The sequence below is a fragment of the Nelusetta ayraudi genome, unplaced genomic scaffold (genome assembly GCF_046127955.1).
Source record: "Nelusetta ayraudi isolate G7.1 ecotype Tasmania unplaced genomic scaffold, CSIRO-AGI_Nayr_v1 ptg000033l, whole genome shotgun sequence".
Lineage (NCBI taxonomy): Eukaryota > Metazoa > Chordata > Actinopteri > Tetraodontiformes > Monacanthidae > Nelusetta > Nelusetta ayraudi.
The window spans coordinates 629394-646834 of record NW_027466083.1 but is presented as its reverse complement, the minus strand read 5'-3'; the positions used below and the strand labels follow the sequence as shown (position 1 = coordinate 646834).

The following is a 17441-nucleotide window of genomic DNA, read 5'->3' as shown; positions in this document are numbered from 1 at the left end:
ATGCTCAAGACGACTCCGCTGCTGCTCCTGTTGGCAGGTGAGCCGCCACTGAAATAGTTCATTTTGAAGGCATTTGATGATGAAATGTTTGTGATACATATGAGACATGGTAAAACACATGGCAGTGCACAAAGCCACAGAGATGAAGTTTGTTTCCTTCCACCGGTAGCTGCTGTCAGCCAGGTGGATCTTTCTCAGCTCAGGACTTCCTTTAACTCTACTGGAGAGTTCATCTCTGACTGTCCCATCAACTTCTATGGTCGTCGCTACACAATGTTGGACGTAAGTGAAACCGGAGGCTCGTCCCTCTTCTGTAGTTCTACAACCTAGATGCTCCCAGACCTTTTAGGCCGCAATACCCCCACATAATGGTGCCAAAGACTGGGGAGGCAAACAGACTACTATTGGAACAGCACCCCCAGCTGGATAGGAAAGGACTATATAACTGTTCTCTGGCAAGGACCTTCTACTTCCAAGGACATGTCTGTCTATTCCAGACATTCTTGTCCAAGGTCCGCTGTGAACTCCTTCAGAACACACCAACACCAACAAGCCAGACCTGCCGCTCCTGATTGGTGCTTAGGGAAGACTGGAAAGTCCCATTCATGTTAGAAGACAATGTCATATGTACTGAACCCTTTCACTACGAACACTTCTGCAGATCGTACAACTTAATGGCACAAAAACCACTTGGTCAAAGACAGAGTGAGGTTGGTGAGCCCTACTGTACCGAGACAAAAAATTGCATGTTTTCTCCGGAATTAAAGTTTGGCCATAGTTCAAGTTGTACGTGATCACCCAGAAGCAAAATAGGGGAAATGCCAGGGAGTAAAATTGTAATGTTAAAAATTTGGCCGGCTTTTGCTCGTTTCCCTCTACCAACGTACACATTACTGAGACAATCCAGGATTAACTTCTGAGGTCCAGTCAATTCACTGTTGCTCTAACCTAGGGGTCTGCAACCTTCACTATCAAAAGAGCCACCTTGACCACTCTCTATCAAAAAACATTCAATTGGAGCTGCAAAATGAATTTGACCCTGAAACAATTAAATAAAATATATTATATATACAGTATCTCACAAAAAAACTTAGCTCACTTAAGTCTTTAACATCAAACTACCACCCCGAGCGAGCTAAATTTTAGGGGTGGTGCTCGGAATATCCAATCAGATTTCAGGGGTAGCCAGTGCCACCCTGGACACACCTCTGGCTCCGCCTCCGTTCTGTGTACATGCAAATATGTTTGAAGGCAGTTTGGTGGAATGTCATTTTTTTCAAATGTGTTTCAGAAAATGATTGGTTTGAAAAATAAATGCTCTCTTCTAGAAAACGACCGTAATGTATTTCCATGTTATCAGGTTGTTGTGCCATCCCCCCCATGGGTCCAGCTGGACGGAAAACCAACAATGTGTTGGGAAAAAATTCCTTCATTTGGCACTCTGGTCTGTTTGTTCTGTTTTATAGGTTTTCTTCAACACTTCGATTGCAGCGGTTTGTTTCAAAGACGACTCTGGGCCCACACAAGACTGTCTGTTCATGGAGCGATACAATGAGGCCGACCATTTAGAGCTGGACACGGGAACTTTTTCTGACAGTCCTCCTGCATCTCTGCCAAATGTGACACAGAATGGAACATGTCGTATTTTTATTGAGCAATATGAAACCATTAATGCTTTTGTGAGTTGTCAAAACCTTTCTCATTTTAGACTGGATTACTTTAACAATGCATCACCAAATGGCACTTATTTCTTAACACATTTTAACCTTTTTGTTTCTTTGTCTTTTCAGATCAAATACACACTTGAAAGCTATGGTTCTCAGACTGTTGTGAAATACGTTCCTTTTTATATTTTCGTGGAATCTCATGTTGTAAGTGACATCAGTGAACTGTTGCTTGATTATTTTGTGCGTGCTGTGCTTGTGGCTTACTCAGTGTAAATTACCTTTAAAGTGTGATATCATGGAAGTGACAACAGCCTTTTTATTTACTGATCGATGGCTAAAGATATTCCGCAGACATGAAAGAAATTCACTCACTCTAGAATCTCATCATTCACACTCCTCTTGCTCGATTGCTTTCCAGCGCTTTAATGTGACAGTCCAAGGATCCAATGTGCTGGCAGTTGAATCTAATAAGACAAGGGCACTTTCCAACGTTTTTTATGACTTAAGTGGGTGCAGAATCTCAGGTAAAATGGATCTAAATGGATCAGCACAGCAAAAAAATATTGTTGTTAATGTGTTGCATTTCATTCAGTCTGTATTCAGTTTGAGCGACGGATGAAACTCGTTTTATGATCCTTTCTTCACCTCCTAGAACCCCCTTATGGAGTCACCTATGGCTATGAAGGACCAGTAATGGGAACCTGTTTCAATGGTACCTGTGATGCTGTGTCTGGACAACACACATATGTCAGCGCCTGTGGAAATGGAGAGTTTTGCAACAACATGTAAAGATATTTTCAGTGCACTTTTCATTCTTCTTTGAATGCAGACCATCACTGGAACTCCCCACCACCAGACCGTTCCAGCACAATTTGACCTTTGCTCATTAATCTCCTTTCATCCTGTCACCACTCCCTATCAACAATATCAACTGTGATCTTAACACGTCTCCTACAGTATGTGTCTCTCTGGTTTAAAAACATTGCAGCGCTTCATCTCCAAACTAATATTAATTCATATGAACTTACTTGAATGAGATGGCATTTCTAGACCAAACAACTTTCCTTTCCCCTTCACCAGGTGTATCCCAGTGTGCTCGGTGACCGGCTCCTCTGTTGTTGACTTCAATGGCAAAGTCCACTCCATCCCTGATCGCTGTGTCTACAGTCTGGTGAAGCCTCAGGGAAGCTCCAGCTTTGAAGTCTTGGCTGGGTTCCAGGAACGACGCAGTCTGAATGTGCCATTTCTGGACTACCTGAAACTCTCGCTGCAGGACACTACTGTGACAATCTATCTGGAACAAGGCGGAAGAGTTCAGGTAAGGAAGAAACTGTCCTTGAAGGTGTGTTGGTGATGGGACGGCCCTTCCAATTACAGGCAATGTTCCGGGTTGATCAAAGGAGCGCAGGGTTTGTTTTGAGGCATCACGACGCCAAAGCTGCTGCGCTTTATCACTGAGGGTCCGTCCTGATTCTGTGTCAATGTAGTTTCAATGGCAGCGCAGTCAGCCTGAACAGTGCGTCTCAGGTGTTTAACGGTGTGGAGCTCTCCATGGACCAGCGTGCAGTGACAGCCAAACTCTTATTCGCCAACGTCACGCTCTCTTTTGACGGCACCACGGCTCACGTGTCAGGTATGAAGCGCTGCTTCTTGTCTCAGCGCAACAGTCCCTGTTCTCTGGTTCGTTCTGAATGGTCTCCTGAAATCAAGCAGGGATGGGACTAGCAGCACCACACGAGGGCCTGTGTGGCAACCCAGTTGACCCCAGCCAAACAGCCGCCCTGAGTGCAGTGAACACCTCCTCTGACAATGCTGCTGGGTGGGTAACAGAGCCAAACTGATTTGGTGATTCATACCAGGGGCATTGCTACACTGTGCCTGTTCTAACGTTAAGTGCTGTCTGTCACTCCCTAGCTGTGGAATTCAGTACAACGACACTGCCAACCCAACCATCAACTGCGACACAGCCACTGCCCAGTAAGAAGTGATTCATTAAAACACATTCAATGACTATGTAGACACATTCCGATGTTCAAATGACCACAAGGAGGGTTAAGGGAGTGAACAGGGTACTAATTTGCCCCTTTCCCCCTCTGGAACAGCTGCAACCTGATGAACCATACCTCTTTTGCTGGTTGCCACAACATCATTGACCCACAATCCTACATAACTGCCTGCACAGACACCCTGTGTAACTATCCGGCGGTGAATGGTCTCCAGTGCCAGTTTTTGGAGTCTTACGCTGAGGCCTGCAGCCTGTCAAATGTCTCTCCGGGGAACTGGAGGTCAACCACCAACTGTCGTAAGATCTTAGCAGTCAAATAAAGCTCCAAAGACACTGACACAGAAAATAATTCTGCAGACATCCTGGTTGGATCTTTGCAATGTTCATAATTTGAAACAAAGCTGCACTCCTGTGGTCCTTCAGTCACCAACAAACAGATTTAAAGATCCCCCTAACATGGGCTACGCAGCGCTGAATGTTGGCAGACAGGTTCCTTAGATAAAAATAAAATTTCTTGTCAAGTTGGTGGCATCAAGGAAGAAGACCTCAGACTTAGTTTCATTAAGCTGGAAGAAATCCGGAACACCCTGGGGTTAATTGAGTGTCATCAACAGCGATAATTGTTATTATGCTGACAGACCGCTGGCGAAGATCTGAGGGCACAAAATGTTTTCCAAGTCCCGGACCAGTGGACTGTGTGGACTTAACTAGTGACCAATCCGTCTGTACCACCAGAAACAATCTTTAACACTTGATAATAATAGCCGTCTCTCTGCCGACAGCGGTGGCTCCCTCCGCGTGTCTGACACAGTACTGCAACACCCACGAGTTCTGTGGAGAGAGCTCCACTGGACCCAGCTGCTACTGCCGGGCCGGATTTGCCTCCAAGTACAAGTCATCAAATACTTTGGGTACTGACAACAAACATTATATATAAAATACATCAATGTGCTAATGATTGATCTGAACTTTTTCTATGTTTTGCTTTGATAAGTGCTACCTGAAAGTGTCAACTGAGCCGTTGTGTGAATGTGAAGCAGAAAATTAGGTTGAATGGGTGGTGGCAGCCTGCACAACTGAATGTCACTGGTCTTTCTAACTGAAATTGATCCACACTGAAGAGTCCATGAGTTAACCTGATAATCTGGTCGGTTGTTCAGGTGAGCCCGCAGTCTGCACGCAGGACTCGGCCACTCTGAGTCTGGCTGCCTGTCTGCTGGAGGACATGAACATCAACTACTCCCTTCTTAGCCTCAACGACCAAAACTGCACAGGTCACTTGAACCAGGAGAGTCACATGGTGGAGTTCAGCTTCAATAGTACAAACAGCTGCGGGTCAGAGGTCACAGTGGGTTCTCTCCTCCACTCTTGTCTTGTTTTCTGGCAGTGAACAGAGGATCCCAGTGCTGTCAGTGAGTTAACCTGACCCTCTCATGCCATGTAGACCAATAACAGCCAAGCCATCTTCAAGAACACCCTCTCCATGAGGAACAGCTCTGTGAATGAGATCATCACCCGCCACAACCAGGTTTTTGTCAACTTCTCCTGCCTCGACACAGCTCCACAGCCCCAGAGCGCCTCCTTCAGGATCAAAGAAGGGTGCGTGGGAGACAGTTTCCGGTTAATGTGCTGAGTGGAGCTTGATGGAGGTCAAGATTGATGTGACTGACGTGTGTGTGTGTGTGTGCACCGATGTGTGTGCCCGTGTGTGTGTGTGTGTGTGTGTGTGTGTGTGTGTGTGTGTGTGCGCACGCATGTGCACGCTCCTCAGTTCTGTGGTGCAGCAGATTCAATCGGGAGTTTTGAATTACACTCTGGTGATGAGCACCTACAAGAACTCCGCACTCACTAACGTGGTGGGACCGAACGCCGAGGTCTTTCTGAGTGAGAAGATCTGGCTGGAGCTGAAGGCAGAGGGTCTAGATGGGACCTTGCTGGCCCTGGTGACCGATTCCTGCTGGGCAACCAACCAGCCGTCCCCAAATGCCTCTCTGCAGTATCTCCTCATTCTTAACGGGTGAGGACAAACTGCAGACTGGAACTCAGCCAGTGTCTGTAGAATCTGCTTTCTCTGCTAGAGATTTCATGACACCTACTTCTGAGCAGATGTCCCAATCCAAAGGACGAGACTGTGACGACACAGGGGAATGGACTGGGACTGTCCAACGTGTTCTCTTTCAACATGTTTAAGTTCACCAGGAGAAGCAGTGACGTCTACCTGCACTGCAAGTTGGAGCTCTGCTACAAACAGAGCAACTCCTGTGCTCCAGTAAGCAAAATGGAAAGACTATCAGGAAAAATCCAGATGCTCAACATCCATACACCGAACTCTAACTTTCATCTCTGACCTGCAGAGCTGCGGTCAAGGTGGCACGAAGCGAAGATCCTCTAGGTCCAGATCCAGGTCCAGACGGGCAGGGGAAAATCCCGCACTCATCACGATTGTGTGGACTAACTAGGTGAGGCAGCTTACCTTTTGCACACATTTTAAATGAGGCCGATCAGAGTTACTTTGAAGAGTCATTGAAAAATGAAAGTACGACAGTAGCAAGATCAGTCTTGTCTTGAAAGCAAGAAGTGCAACAGTCTTAATATGATATTTTGTGTGCAGATCAAGTTTAGGCTCTGATTCCAGACTTATGTTTGTCCCCTGGTTTTCTCAAGAGGTTCATACCTTGATCTTCTACGTGGGACCTGATATCGGACTGCTTCACAAAGATTGTTTGAAGATATGGATTATGATGTGTAAAGCAAAAAAAAAAAAAAGCTAAATATTTTTTAACTGACTGGGGTTCATAATGAGCTCATATCTGCATAAGGTCTATATAGAATTAGAAGATGTATTTGTCATTGTTCAAAAGAATTGCAAATATTAGTGTTTTTCTTTGATTACGAATTATGGAATCTGTAGTATCTTTGCTTTAGTTTCACGTTTACTGGTAGTTCTGGTTTATTACCATTAGGTGGTGCTCTAGGTTCCCCATTGTGTTCACCTGTGCAGGTAGCCTATAAAAGGAAGTTCCTTTGTTTGGTGTGTGTATCATGCTGCCATGTGCAAGTAAAGCTGTTGAATGATACGTCCTGAATCCTGTGTCCTTATTGAGGTTAAACAATTTTACTGTTGGGGAAAGGATTCTTCTTGTTGACATGTACACAGAGATTGCAATGAAGTGATGCTAATGAAAGCTAGTGGCTGCCCTGGTACTGAGACATTCTGTTCTTTCTCCACTATGTTATTCTATGAGCAAAGATAAAATAATAATAATAATAATAATAATAATAATAATAATAATAATAATAATAATAATAATAATAAAAAACACACACAAAAACGGAGGGAGAGAAAACAAACTTGGTCTAATTTATTTGTCTTTCAGTTGGACACACCACATGTTTAGATCAAACATTCGTACACACGCACACACACACACACACACGCACACACACACACACACACACTGATCGCTTTGCCTCACGGATTGTACCTGCAGCCAATCAAACATTGCCTCTGACAGAAGATGACGGTCAGCGTTCTGATAAAAAAGAAAAAACTAGGCTCGGCTAATACTACTAAAACAACAATCGCATTGAATGAAATTTAATATGAACCCTTTACAATTACGTTATGTACTACTACCAGGTGGCAGCATGTGGCAGCTTTTAGCACTGCTAGTGTCTACTCGACAGCTAGCTAGATACTTGATTCATGTCCGGGGGGAGAGGCTCTCGTCATGCTCTGCCCCAACAAGAACAACAAAAAATGTAACTCCACCTCCCATGGACTGGTCTCGTTTGCAAGCACACTTTAACAACTCAAACATGCAATCCAGGACGTCCAACTGGCTTCAGATTCATTAAGAAAAAAAAAAAAAACTGCATGCGATACATGAGCCGAAAAGTGGCCTGCATAGAAGCAAATATCGCTGCTGATTTATTTATTCCTCTGTCCTTGCGGCGACACTTGTCTGCCCAGGCAGAGTAAATGACTTCCAAGTGCACACGCATGCATGCACATACCAATCCAACTCGTCAAGCTCTTGCCTTGGTTTTGAGGCTGGCAGAAACATGAGCATCAGAGACAAAACTTTCTTTGCAACTGAAACTATGTGAAATCTGCTGCTGCCATTAAATACATTATCTGTCAAATTTATTTCATTTTTTAAAATTTTTATAATTTTCTTTCTGATATCATTGTTATTTAAACTCCATAACAATCTTCATCACAATTTCAGTTCTAATTGAAATGAACTGAATCATTTGACTTGGAAATTGTGCTCCCGTTCAGTTTTCAGCTTCAATGGACACAATAATGTAGCACGAAAGTAGCACTATCTGTTGTTGGCAATGCTTAATACAATCTTTGTGAAGCAGTCCCTAGTTGCAGCTCTATGGTTTCTATGAAGTTTCCGTTTCTATGTAGTTGTTTCATATCCATCCACGCCGTTGGCCGCCGTTGCAGTAGTGGCATAGAGTAGCGCTTGAGCACTGAAGAAGAAATCTCCCTTCGGGGACGATAACATTGCCCAACGTGTGTCTCCCCTATTATTGCCACAGGTTCGTAAAATTTGCTCAAAATGTCATGAAAAGCAGTTTTAAAAGGTTTGTACATGTATACAATGTTTGCACGAGGAGCTAAATGAAACGTTTTATGAATTCAAGTGTGTTGACATGAGTTTAAGTCTGAATGCTAACTTGCTAATGCTAGTGGGTTTCGGAACTTGTGGAGCAGTCAGTGAGTGTAAAAGCGGACAGTGAGAAACGGAAGGGCTACTAACCTTTCTGTTGAACTTAATTCACTTACATGACGAGAAGATTTTCTCATCTATGTTTATTTTCTGACATTTTCAGACAGCTTAAAGTCGAGATACTGTAAAAGACATTAATGGTTAAAAGGGATAAGAATGTAATTCATGGGTTGTGTTCCACAGACAGACTAAAATTGGAAAAATGTTTCAAATAGATTTCATGCAAATGTTGTTTATAAAGCAACCTTGTTCATAGGTATTGTCTTGTTTAATTTAATGTTAATTGATTTATTATGTTTTTGTAACTCGTATTACGGCCATGTTTTGTAAAAAAAAAAAAAAAAAAAAAAAAAAAGGGAGAGAAAGAAAAAGATAGAAAGAAAAATGACTGAAATGGAAGGCCATTGATTGACAGTCTGTTGTTAATACCTGAAGTATGAGTAAGAGGAATAAATCTTCCTTCGGGGATGATAACAGCGTTCAACGTGTGTCGCTCCTATTCTTGCCACAGGCAGAATTGGCAACATTATTTAATGGCTTGGATTAAGAACCTGTTTAATTACAGGGATTAGAATACATTTACAGCACTGGTAGATGATAAACACAACAAGGTTTTTTTTTTAAATCCCAAAAAGTCAAAAATCTGAATTCATAATTTAGTAAAAAAAAAAAATCATTAAAAATACTTATACATTTAAAACTAGAGAGAGTGAGGAGGAATTCTGCAGCATGTCCTCCCCAGCATGCTGTGGGAGGACATGCTGGGGGGAGCAGCCCGGATGAGTGTTCGGGATGCCAGGGAGTCTACATGGTCGCCATGATTCCCCCTGTCAGCGCTGTCCTCTCCTCCGTTGAGCGATCTCAGTCTGCTCGTTTCCTCCAAGTCGACAGAGTGAGCAAAAGGGGACCTTCAGAAAATCAAATTATACTCCTTGGTTTTTGGAAAATGGTTAATCCTCTTCTCCGGCAGACTCCGATGATAAAAATCCAAAATGTTTTACTCACCCGAATTCATCTGCTGCTTACCCCTCTCGTCAGCCGGTCCCTCGAAGGAAGAACCCAGTTCTGCTTAATGCAGCCTTCTTTATACTATACATCATGCTTTCTCCTCCTTTGACTCATCTCTTTACCAGTCCTTTGACACTTTGGAAGATTTGACCTTTTTTAGCAAACAAGATGCAGATCCCATCCTGGCCTTTTTATGGCCTTTGCATCCTACTCCTCCTCTCGCTCATAGACACTCATTATTTTGTAACATTAGTAGACACGCACTTCTCTTAAACACTCATTATTTTTATTATATCACACACTTGTAGTCACACATTGGAGGCCTGGTCTCACTTCCTGTTTGGATACACTGATTTCCCTACTTTTCCATTATAACAGTTTAAACATCGATCTTTCACACATTAATACAAACCATTGATTCTTTTCATCATGATCACATCATTGTTGATTAAATCATCTATGTGTTCATGTGTAGCTTCAAATCATTTTGTGAATATACTAGCGAAACACTTTTACATGATGTTAAAACAGATCCCTGATGTATTTAGAGTCCTTTTTCCTGGCAGTTCTCCTTTTTAAAACTGATCTCAACATTACTTTTTATGGAGCCTTTTCTCAGCTCACTTGACAGTGATTTTAATGCAAGCCTAAGCAGGTATTTGTATCCAGACAAAATATGTCCTTTCTTTTTGGTCACACAGTCACACTTGTTGAGTTTCCTTGTGTTCCTGCCCCTTCCGGAAAAAAGGAATTGAATTCACCACAGCAATTTCCATCTAGTCCACCAACATTTGACCTTCTGCCTTCCTATGCTGAATACAGAACCTGCCCATCACACACAGGAACATAACAAACCATATTAAATTTGGCGGCGTTAAAGGAAGAGAAAAAAAAAACATCTCTTCAGCGATTGTTCTTTTTATTTCACATTCTTAAGATGAGACTAACAGCTTTTTTCCCCCAAATAAATATTTCAAAAAGATACATGCCAAAATCAAACGCAATAAAAAGAATGGCCAACGTCCTGTCAAATCTCAGACATATCAAACAAGAAGAGAAGACTACCAAAAAAAAAGTTAAAGTAATGAGCAAAAATAAAATCCCAAACACCAAAAAAAGTTTAGCAAAGCTCTTGGTTGGTACAAGGGGACTCCCTTGTACCAACCACGCAGGGAGACCTTGGGCCATAAAAAAAAATGGATAGATCAGGTGCTCTTTTCTGAGGCCCAGGCGTCCAGGTCAGAGTAAACTCTGTATGCAGGTAAACTGTCATACACTGTGCAGATCTTGCATAGGATGTTCCTACAGTCAGGGTAGAACTTTATTTCCCACTTCTGTCTCCAGGCGAAATATTCGTTGTATCTCTTCTTGTCCTGAGCAAGCTGCATCAGATACCCAGCTAGATCTTTCAGCGTTGCAAACTCGTTCACGTGGATGAAAGAATGAGGCGGAGCCACAGCTTTGTAGTCGCTCAAAGATGCTCCGAAGACGACTGGTATCACACCGGTCATCAAGGAGTTCCGCCATAGCTTCTCTGTGATGTAATCTTTGTAGTTTGAGTTCTCGAAGGCCAAGTAGAAGAGGCATTTTTGGATGGTAGGTATCAGGTTTTCATTGGAGAGCCGGTTTCCCACCCACCGGCCATACACCTTTATAGGGATGAACTTTTTCAGCTCGTCGTACACCTTGCTTCTTGCGTGTTGGCTATTGTAGTTGCTGACTACCCAGCAGGCAAAGAAGGTCTTGTTTGAAGGAATGCCTTCAACTGGCTGCCCTCCATCCTCTCTTGCTTGCAGTTCACCATAAGGTGCATAGACATCCGAATCCCTCCTGTGAGTAATGGTCATGTTGAAGATGTTGGGAAACTGCTTCAGGTTCCCATTCCAATATGGGCTCTCCATTGTCAGCCAGGCCCACCTCTGGCCCTCTGGGCGAGGACGGTCTAAGGGCAGAGTTTGTTGGCCAGTCCTCAATTCTTCATGGTGGAACACCACCACGTCAGCTGTGGAGTAGTAGGCACGGTTGTCCACCAGTTTGCATCCTGGAATCTTGAACAGGTCCCAGCAAACATCGCCCTCCAGGCTAAAGGGGTCATCCCAGGGCCGGTACCACAGCAGGATGGTCCGGTTTGGGCTTCTCTTCTGGTCTGGCCTGGTCTTCTCGTCACATCTCTGGACCAGGTTTAGATTGAAAAACTTGTACACGAGGAGCAGCAGTGAAAAACAGAGGATGGTGAAGGAAATGCGGAACTTGAGCAAGCGCAGGGTGGACATTTTAATGCTCCTCCAGGTCAACTGAACAAACAAAAATAAGATCAGGGATGAGAGAGAGAATTATGTGGATTCAAGGCTTATTTGTAGAACCTCGAGGCAGGTCTACATTTTCTGATTTGTAGTTGCTTGTCGTGGTCATTGACGGAAGAAGGTGAATTTGAAGTAATTAGGTGGCCACTTATTGACATGGACAAAATTATATTCAATTTGATATTTTGATATTCAATGAAAGGTACATTCAGCAATGTCTTAGATTTAGTTCCAGCTATTAGTGTTCTGAAAGTTCACTTTTTTTTTTGATACTTTTTATTTCGTTTTTTCCATTTTAACAAGAACACACAGGAAGAACAGATTTTAAAAAAAGTGGGGGGTTCTTTAGAAATGCAACTGTATCCGATCCGGAAAAGGTTCCTCGATGAAGGAAGGCTCTAGAGCGGTTGTCACAGTAGACAAACTGTTTGTCAACGGTCAGCTCTACCGCGATAGCGAGTCAACTCCGTGGTTGGACTAACCGTTCTCTCCACATGCTTCAAGACAACAGGTAGTATCGTATTAACGCAGCTTATGCCAATATTGTTGTCAATGATAATCACGTAAGCGCCATTTCAGCTTAATTATGACTTTTCTGCATCGAACTGATTCTCCCCCCTAATATCCCTCCCCTCAAGCTGCACTTATGTCTTTTCCTCACTTCTTTTCTCTCTCTGGTAACAATGTTCACCGTGACAGATTGCAACGATGTTTGTTTACATATGCAGTTGTACACGCACGCGCACGCACGCGCACGCAACACACACGCAACACACACACACACACACACACACACACACACACACACACACACACACTCCGTGCGCCTCAGTTAGAACGAACAGCCAGATCTCTCAAAGGTTTAATCTGCAACGAGGCACCAGACAGGGCTGCCCTCTCTCCCCTTCACTATTTGCAACGTTCATTAAACCTCTGGCAGCTGCAATTCAGCAAAATAAGAATATCAAAGGAGTCCAAATTTCAACATCCGACCATAAAATAAGCCTATATGCCGATGACGTATTATTATTTCTTCGTAATACACAATTTTCACTTGCTGAAGTTATCACCCTTATTGACAATTTCTCTTGTATTTCGGACTATTCAATAAACTGGGCAAAATCCACAGTGCTACCGCTTAATTGTAAATTTTAACAAACCTCTCAAGTACCACTGCAAGCCGGTAACATACGATATTTAGGTATCAACTTCTCTCCCAACCTATCAGACTTAATACAACTCAATTTCATCCCGCTATTAAAGAAAATAGAAAACGATCTAATTCGATGGAGAAACCTACCCATATCTCTTTTAGAGAAAGTTGTGACAGTAACAATGATGGTTTTACTTAAATTAAACTACCTTTTCTCGATGATTCCACATCAACCCCCTGCTCAGTGGTTTAAAACCCTGAACTCAAACGTCACAATGTTTCTATGGAAAAACAAACCACCCCGTATCAGTCTAAAGACGCTTCAAAAAGCGAAAGATGCTGGGGGACTAGAATTACCAAACTTTTATCACTACTATATTGCCAACAGAATAAAATATATTCATAAGTGGTTCAACCCTAGCCCACATGATGTATCTTGGCATGTTATAGAACAGGCCTATTGTGGTGATATTCAGTTAGCCGACTTGCCATTTATCAGCACACCAAACCACCACAGTTGCATGAAAAGTGTTAATATAAATCACTCTGACGGCTTGGATGGAATTTCTGAAAATCACAGGTTCTTCCCTTCTCCCGTGCGGTCGTATGCCCATCTGGAACAATCCTGATATACTACAAAACAAAAAAGTACTTAACTTCACACATTGGGCAGATAAAGGTATAACTCACGTAAAACACATAAGAGAGAATAATAATTTTAGACCATTTCAAGAGCTTGTGATACAGTTTGGAATTAACAGTAGTTGTTACTTAGAATACATGCAAATTAAGTCCATAATTAAGAAAAGATTCAAACTTGAACAAACACACATGGAGGACTCCCCGGCTGTGCAGTCGGTTCTTAATTTCTCACCTCCTAAACTACTTTCCAAGATATATAAAATCCTTACAAACACAGATCGTACCATTTCTATCCCAATTGTTAAGTGGGAAAGAGACCTGTCTCTCCAACCTCACTCTAATTTCTGGAGAACAATTTGCCTGAACACCTTTTCACTGATAAAACAACCTAATCTACAATTAATACAATTTAAAGTACTCCACAGGATCCACTACACTGGACAGCGGATGTTTCAGATGGGCATGACCACCTCTCAGACCTGCTCACACTGCACAGTTAATGTTCCAGATAATTACCTACACGCTGTATGGCATTGCCCACCAGTAAATAATAATTGTTCGGTTGTTTTTTTTCTTCCCCTCTGGTAAATGTAAACTAGTGATTTCATTGGTGGATAGACAGCCAATCAGAGTGTACTTCCGTAAGCTCTCTGATTAGTTAGTTTTGTGGCTCAATCGCTAGTTGAGCGCGCGGAGAAGACAACCCGAGCGCGTAGAGAGTTTTGAGTGAGAGGAGGAGGGGGGAAGCGAACGAGTGAAGTGGGCTGCTTGAGCACCATGGAAAGAGTTTGTGAGCGAACATTTGGATAAACATAACATGCAAACTCATATAAGGCGCTCAGAATCAATTTGTGCTTGCAAAATATGTTTTATGCGCTCAAAATCTATAATTGTGTGCTCAGAAAATATAATCGCTCGCTCAAAATAGATGCACAAATATAACGCCATACACGCTGACAGATGGAAACGGAACGGTGGGTGAAAACGATGTAATGCATATGCCACACCGAAACGTGGCGCCGTTAACAGACGCTGACACAGCCCCCGAATTCACGATTTAGAAAGAGGGCATTTCCGCTACACATTAAACACACAGAAAACAAAAATGGCGAGTAGCAGAAAAAAAGTGAGCCTGAGGTTTTGTGAGGTTTTGTTGTAATATTGCCAACAAATCTTGAAGCGCCTGCGATACAAAGACAACTCTGCTGGCCGCTATTGTTGTTGTTCGTGCCGCTGCATGCCGTGTTTTTTCCCGGTCACATGACAGTGACGGTGCGATGACGTCATCGTTTTACACGGAAAAGCTGTTTTCACTGTCCCGACGGCAACGATGTGAAAACGGCGAAACGGCGTTGTCAGATTTTCCCACTCTGGGACCCGTTTTCAAAAAATACCGTTCGAAACACCGTAACGGTTAAATACTTTACCGTTTCCACCAAAAAACGTTCCCGTGTGGACCGGACCTGAGCCAAGTGTGAGACGGGCTGCGGGGGAGGGGTTCCACTCACAGAGCGAGAGAGGCGGGGCTCAGTAAACTCGAGTGAGAGGAGAAACAGTTGTGAACTGGCGGCCCAAGGGAAAAAATATATATATAGTAATTTCAATGCAGAATAAATTATATCGATATATAAACAATATTGTCTCATACCACATCGCGTTTGAAAATATATCAATATCGATTAAAATCTCGATATATCGCCCAGTCCTAATTCAGGGTGAGAATTTTGAGTTTTTGCTATGTTTAATTAGTAGCCTGAGTATTTACCATAGATTTCAATTATCAACATCAAATTAGGAAAGGTTCTGTCCGGAGAGCCAAAATATCATCAGCAAGAGAAAGTTCACTTTTAACCTGAACTCGTTCAAACTACTGTAGGAGGAAACTAAGGTTGTACCTTGAAGTGCAATATTCAAAGTGCAAAACTTTAAACATTTATCTTTTTCTAGTCAGTTGCATTAGTCCCGAATAAACATACAAAGAACAAACGGGTCTTTGCCTTGCGATGACCTGCTCTGCTTCAGAGCAGGCCTAATCGTCGGGGCTCAGTCCCGAATAAAGAACGGTCTGTTCACGTTCGCCCCAAATATGAAAGAATTCATGAATGATTGTTCATTGAACGCGTTTGGGCACAACACTGCCAGCCATGTAGTTCTTATATATAATTAGAATTGGCACAACTAACTTGTCAAACCAGCCAGTGAAGGGTGTGACCATTGAGAACTGAACAAAGACTCACAAGTGTCAACGCTCACGCAACCTTTCTGGTCATGATTTCAGAAATGCATTGGGTTTGTTTCCTTCTCTGACAGCTAGATATGTGAATCTTCTGTTCTGTTAGAACTTTTCGAGTCTGCTTTTCAGGACACGTTTATTTCTGTTTACACTGTTGTTATGGTTTGACCACTGCTGCTTTGATTGCCTGCTGTTTTAACTAGGTCTATTATAGGAATGCTTTAAATTAATTTTTAGCTGAGTGTCTGAGCTTCTTGTGGGTATGCAACATGTATATTTATACAAGGTAGACATGGTTTATAGATGTCAGGGAAAAAGAGTTTAACTTGTGACTTCCGTGCGTCAATACGAACACCTTAAACCACTCAGGACTTCTCAAGAAAAGGAAAACCAATCAAGCTTTGCATCAAAAATCTAAACATATAATAAGATCAAATAATCTAAGAGAAATCTAATATCCAGAGCGTATTAATGTTGTGAAAACTCACCATCATATTCTTCGGCGCAACCACGTTGAAAGACTTGTCGCTGTTACTCACTTATACTGTGGCCTGAGATGTTCGCTACTGACAATAACGCTGATGACATCCAAGCCCACATAATCATATTTACTCCTACACTGTCACAAACCACACCTCCTGTGCTCTGGTTCAGGGGAGTGCTAGATCATTGTCAAATTATTTCTAAAGAAGTTATCTTCTTGAAAAGATGATGGACATTAATTTGTTTGTTTACGTAATAATAAACCTTATGAAGTAGCCACAGAGGAAGAAAAAAAAAATCGTGTTTGGGCAAAAAAAAAAAAAAAAAGATGTGTTGAACTTGAATTCTGAAAACTGCAATTATGATGGGTGATAAGTATGCATGACAAACCTATACTGCGGCAAAGTGAACTTTCATGCATTTGGAGTCCTCTCTGAATTCGTCATGTCATGTTTTTGTCAGTTTGTTTCAGTTCTGTCTCGTCTGTTTATTGTCCATCCTGTTCCTGAGGGAACAGGTTGACTGACTCACACTCCTGTGTTTCCTCTTCCTCTTTCGTACTTTCATCAGCTAATGTGCTTTGTCGTTTGACCTCGTAAGAATGATTACTTTTGTTTGTTTGTCTTGAGATTCTGGATCCTGGATATATCCATAGCTGTGTAAAGAAGAAATGTGATGCAAGAGGGAAAAAATGTATATATATGTATGTACTGCATCGAAACTTGATATATATATGTATATATATATATATATATATATATATATATATATATATATATATATATATGTATATATATATATATATGTGTGTATATATATATATATATATATACTGCTAAGCACTCTGGTTGGATACTAGGATGCTAACTGCATTTTGTTGCTCTGTACTTGTGACGTCTAATCAATTCAATCTAATCTAAAACAGACAGAAGTCATTCGCAGAACAGAATGGTGTGGTACAGGTTCAACGGGTCAAAGCAAACAACGAGAGAGGCATGGTGTTCACACAGTGTAAAATACAGCTTCTGACTGAGTGTTTGCTTTGCATGTTGCCTGGAGTTGTTTATTAAACCACTATTCAGCCTCCAGAAATCAAGGATTTATATCATTTTGTCATTGAGAAAACAAATAATGAGGCAAAGTCAGTCGAATTCCAGAAGCCGCATGTAGACCAGATGGTTAGAATCTGCCAGGTTTTGCAT

At 42.2% G+C, this 17441-nt stretch overlaps 2 protein-coding genes across 3 annotated transcripts; one reads left to right on the top strand and one right to left on the bottom strand.

Moving 5' to 3' along the window:
• On the top strand, positions 1–6048 carry LOC142892099 (alpha-tectorin-like). Its single transcript, XM_076032153.1, has 12 exons — positions 1–37; positions 170–275; positions 2748–3017; positions 3155–3300; positions 3381–3486; positions 3582–3644; positions 3770–3969; positions 4455–4583; positions 4833–5020; positions 5117–5271; positions 5444–5689; positions 5779–6048. Exons 1-12 carry the CDS (start codon positions 1–3, stop codon positions 6017–6019), a joined length of 1887 nt encoding a protein of 628 aa, XP_075888268.1. The 3' UTR covers positions 6020–6048.
• Positions 6049–9803: 3755 nt separating this feature from the next.
• LOC142891660 (alpha-(1,3)-fucosyltransferase 7-like) lies at positions 9804–16355 on the bottom strand. Of its 2 annotated transcripts, none has more exons than XM_076031345.1 (2): positions 16245–16355; positions 9804–11719 (listed from the first exon to the last, which is right to left on the bottom strand). In XM_076031345.1, exons 1-2 carry the CDS (start codon positions 16248–16250, stop codon positions 10631–10633), a joined length of 1095 nt encoding a protein of 364 aa, XP_075887460.1. In that variant the 5' UTR covers positions 16251–16355; the 3' UTR covers positions 9804–10630. The 2 variants fall into 2 exon arrangements, with proteins under 2 accessions (XP_075887460.1, XP_075887461.1); XM_076031346.1 differs by having other exon boundaries at positions 9804–11596; positions 16245–16330.
• Positions 16356–17441: the final 1086 nt, after the last annotated feature.

Coding starts and splice junctions, on each gene's coding strand:
- LOC142892099 (XM_076032153.1), top strand. CDS start 1: ATGCTCAAGACGACTCCGCTGCTGCTCCTGTTGGCAG. Junction 276..2,747: donor TATGGTCGTCGCTACACAAT/GTTGGACGTAAG, acceptor CCCCTTCACCAG/GTGTATCCCAGTGTGCTCGG. Junction 3,487..3,581: donor TCCTCTGACAATGCTGCTGG/GTGGGTAACAGA, acceptor GTCACTCCCTAG/CTGTGGAATTCAGTACAACG.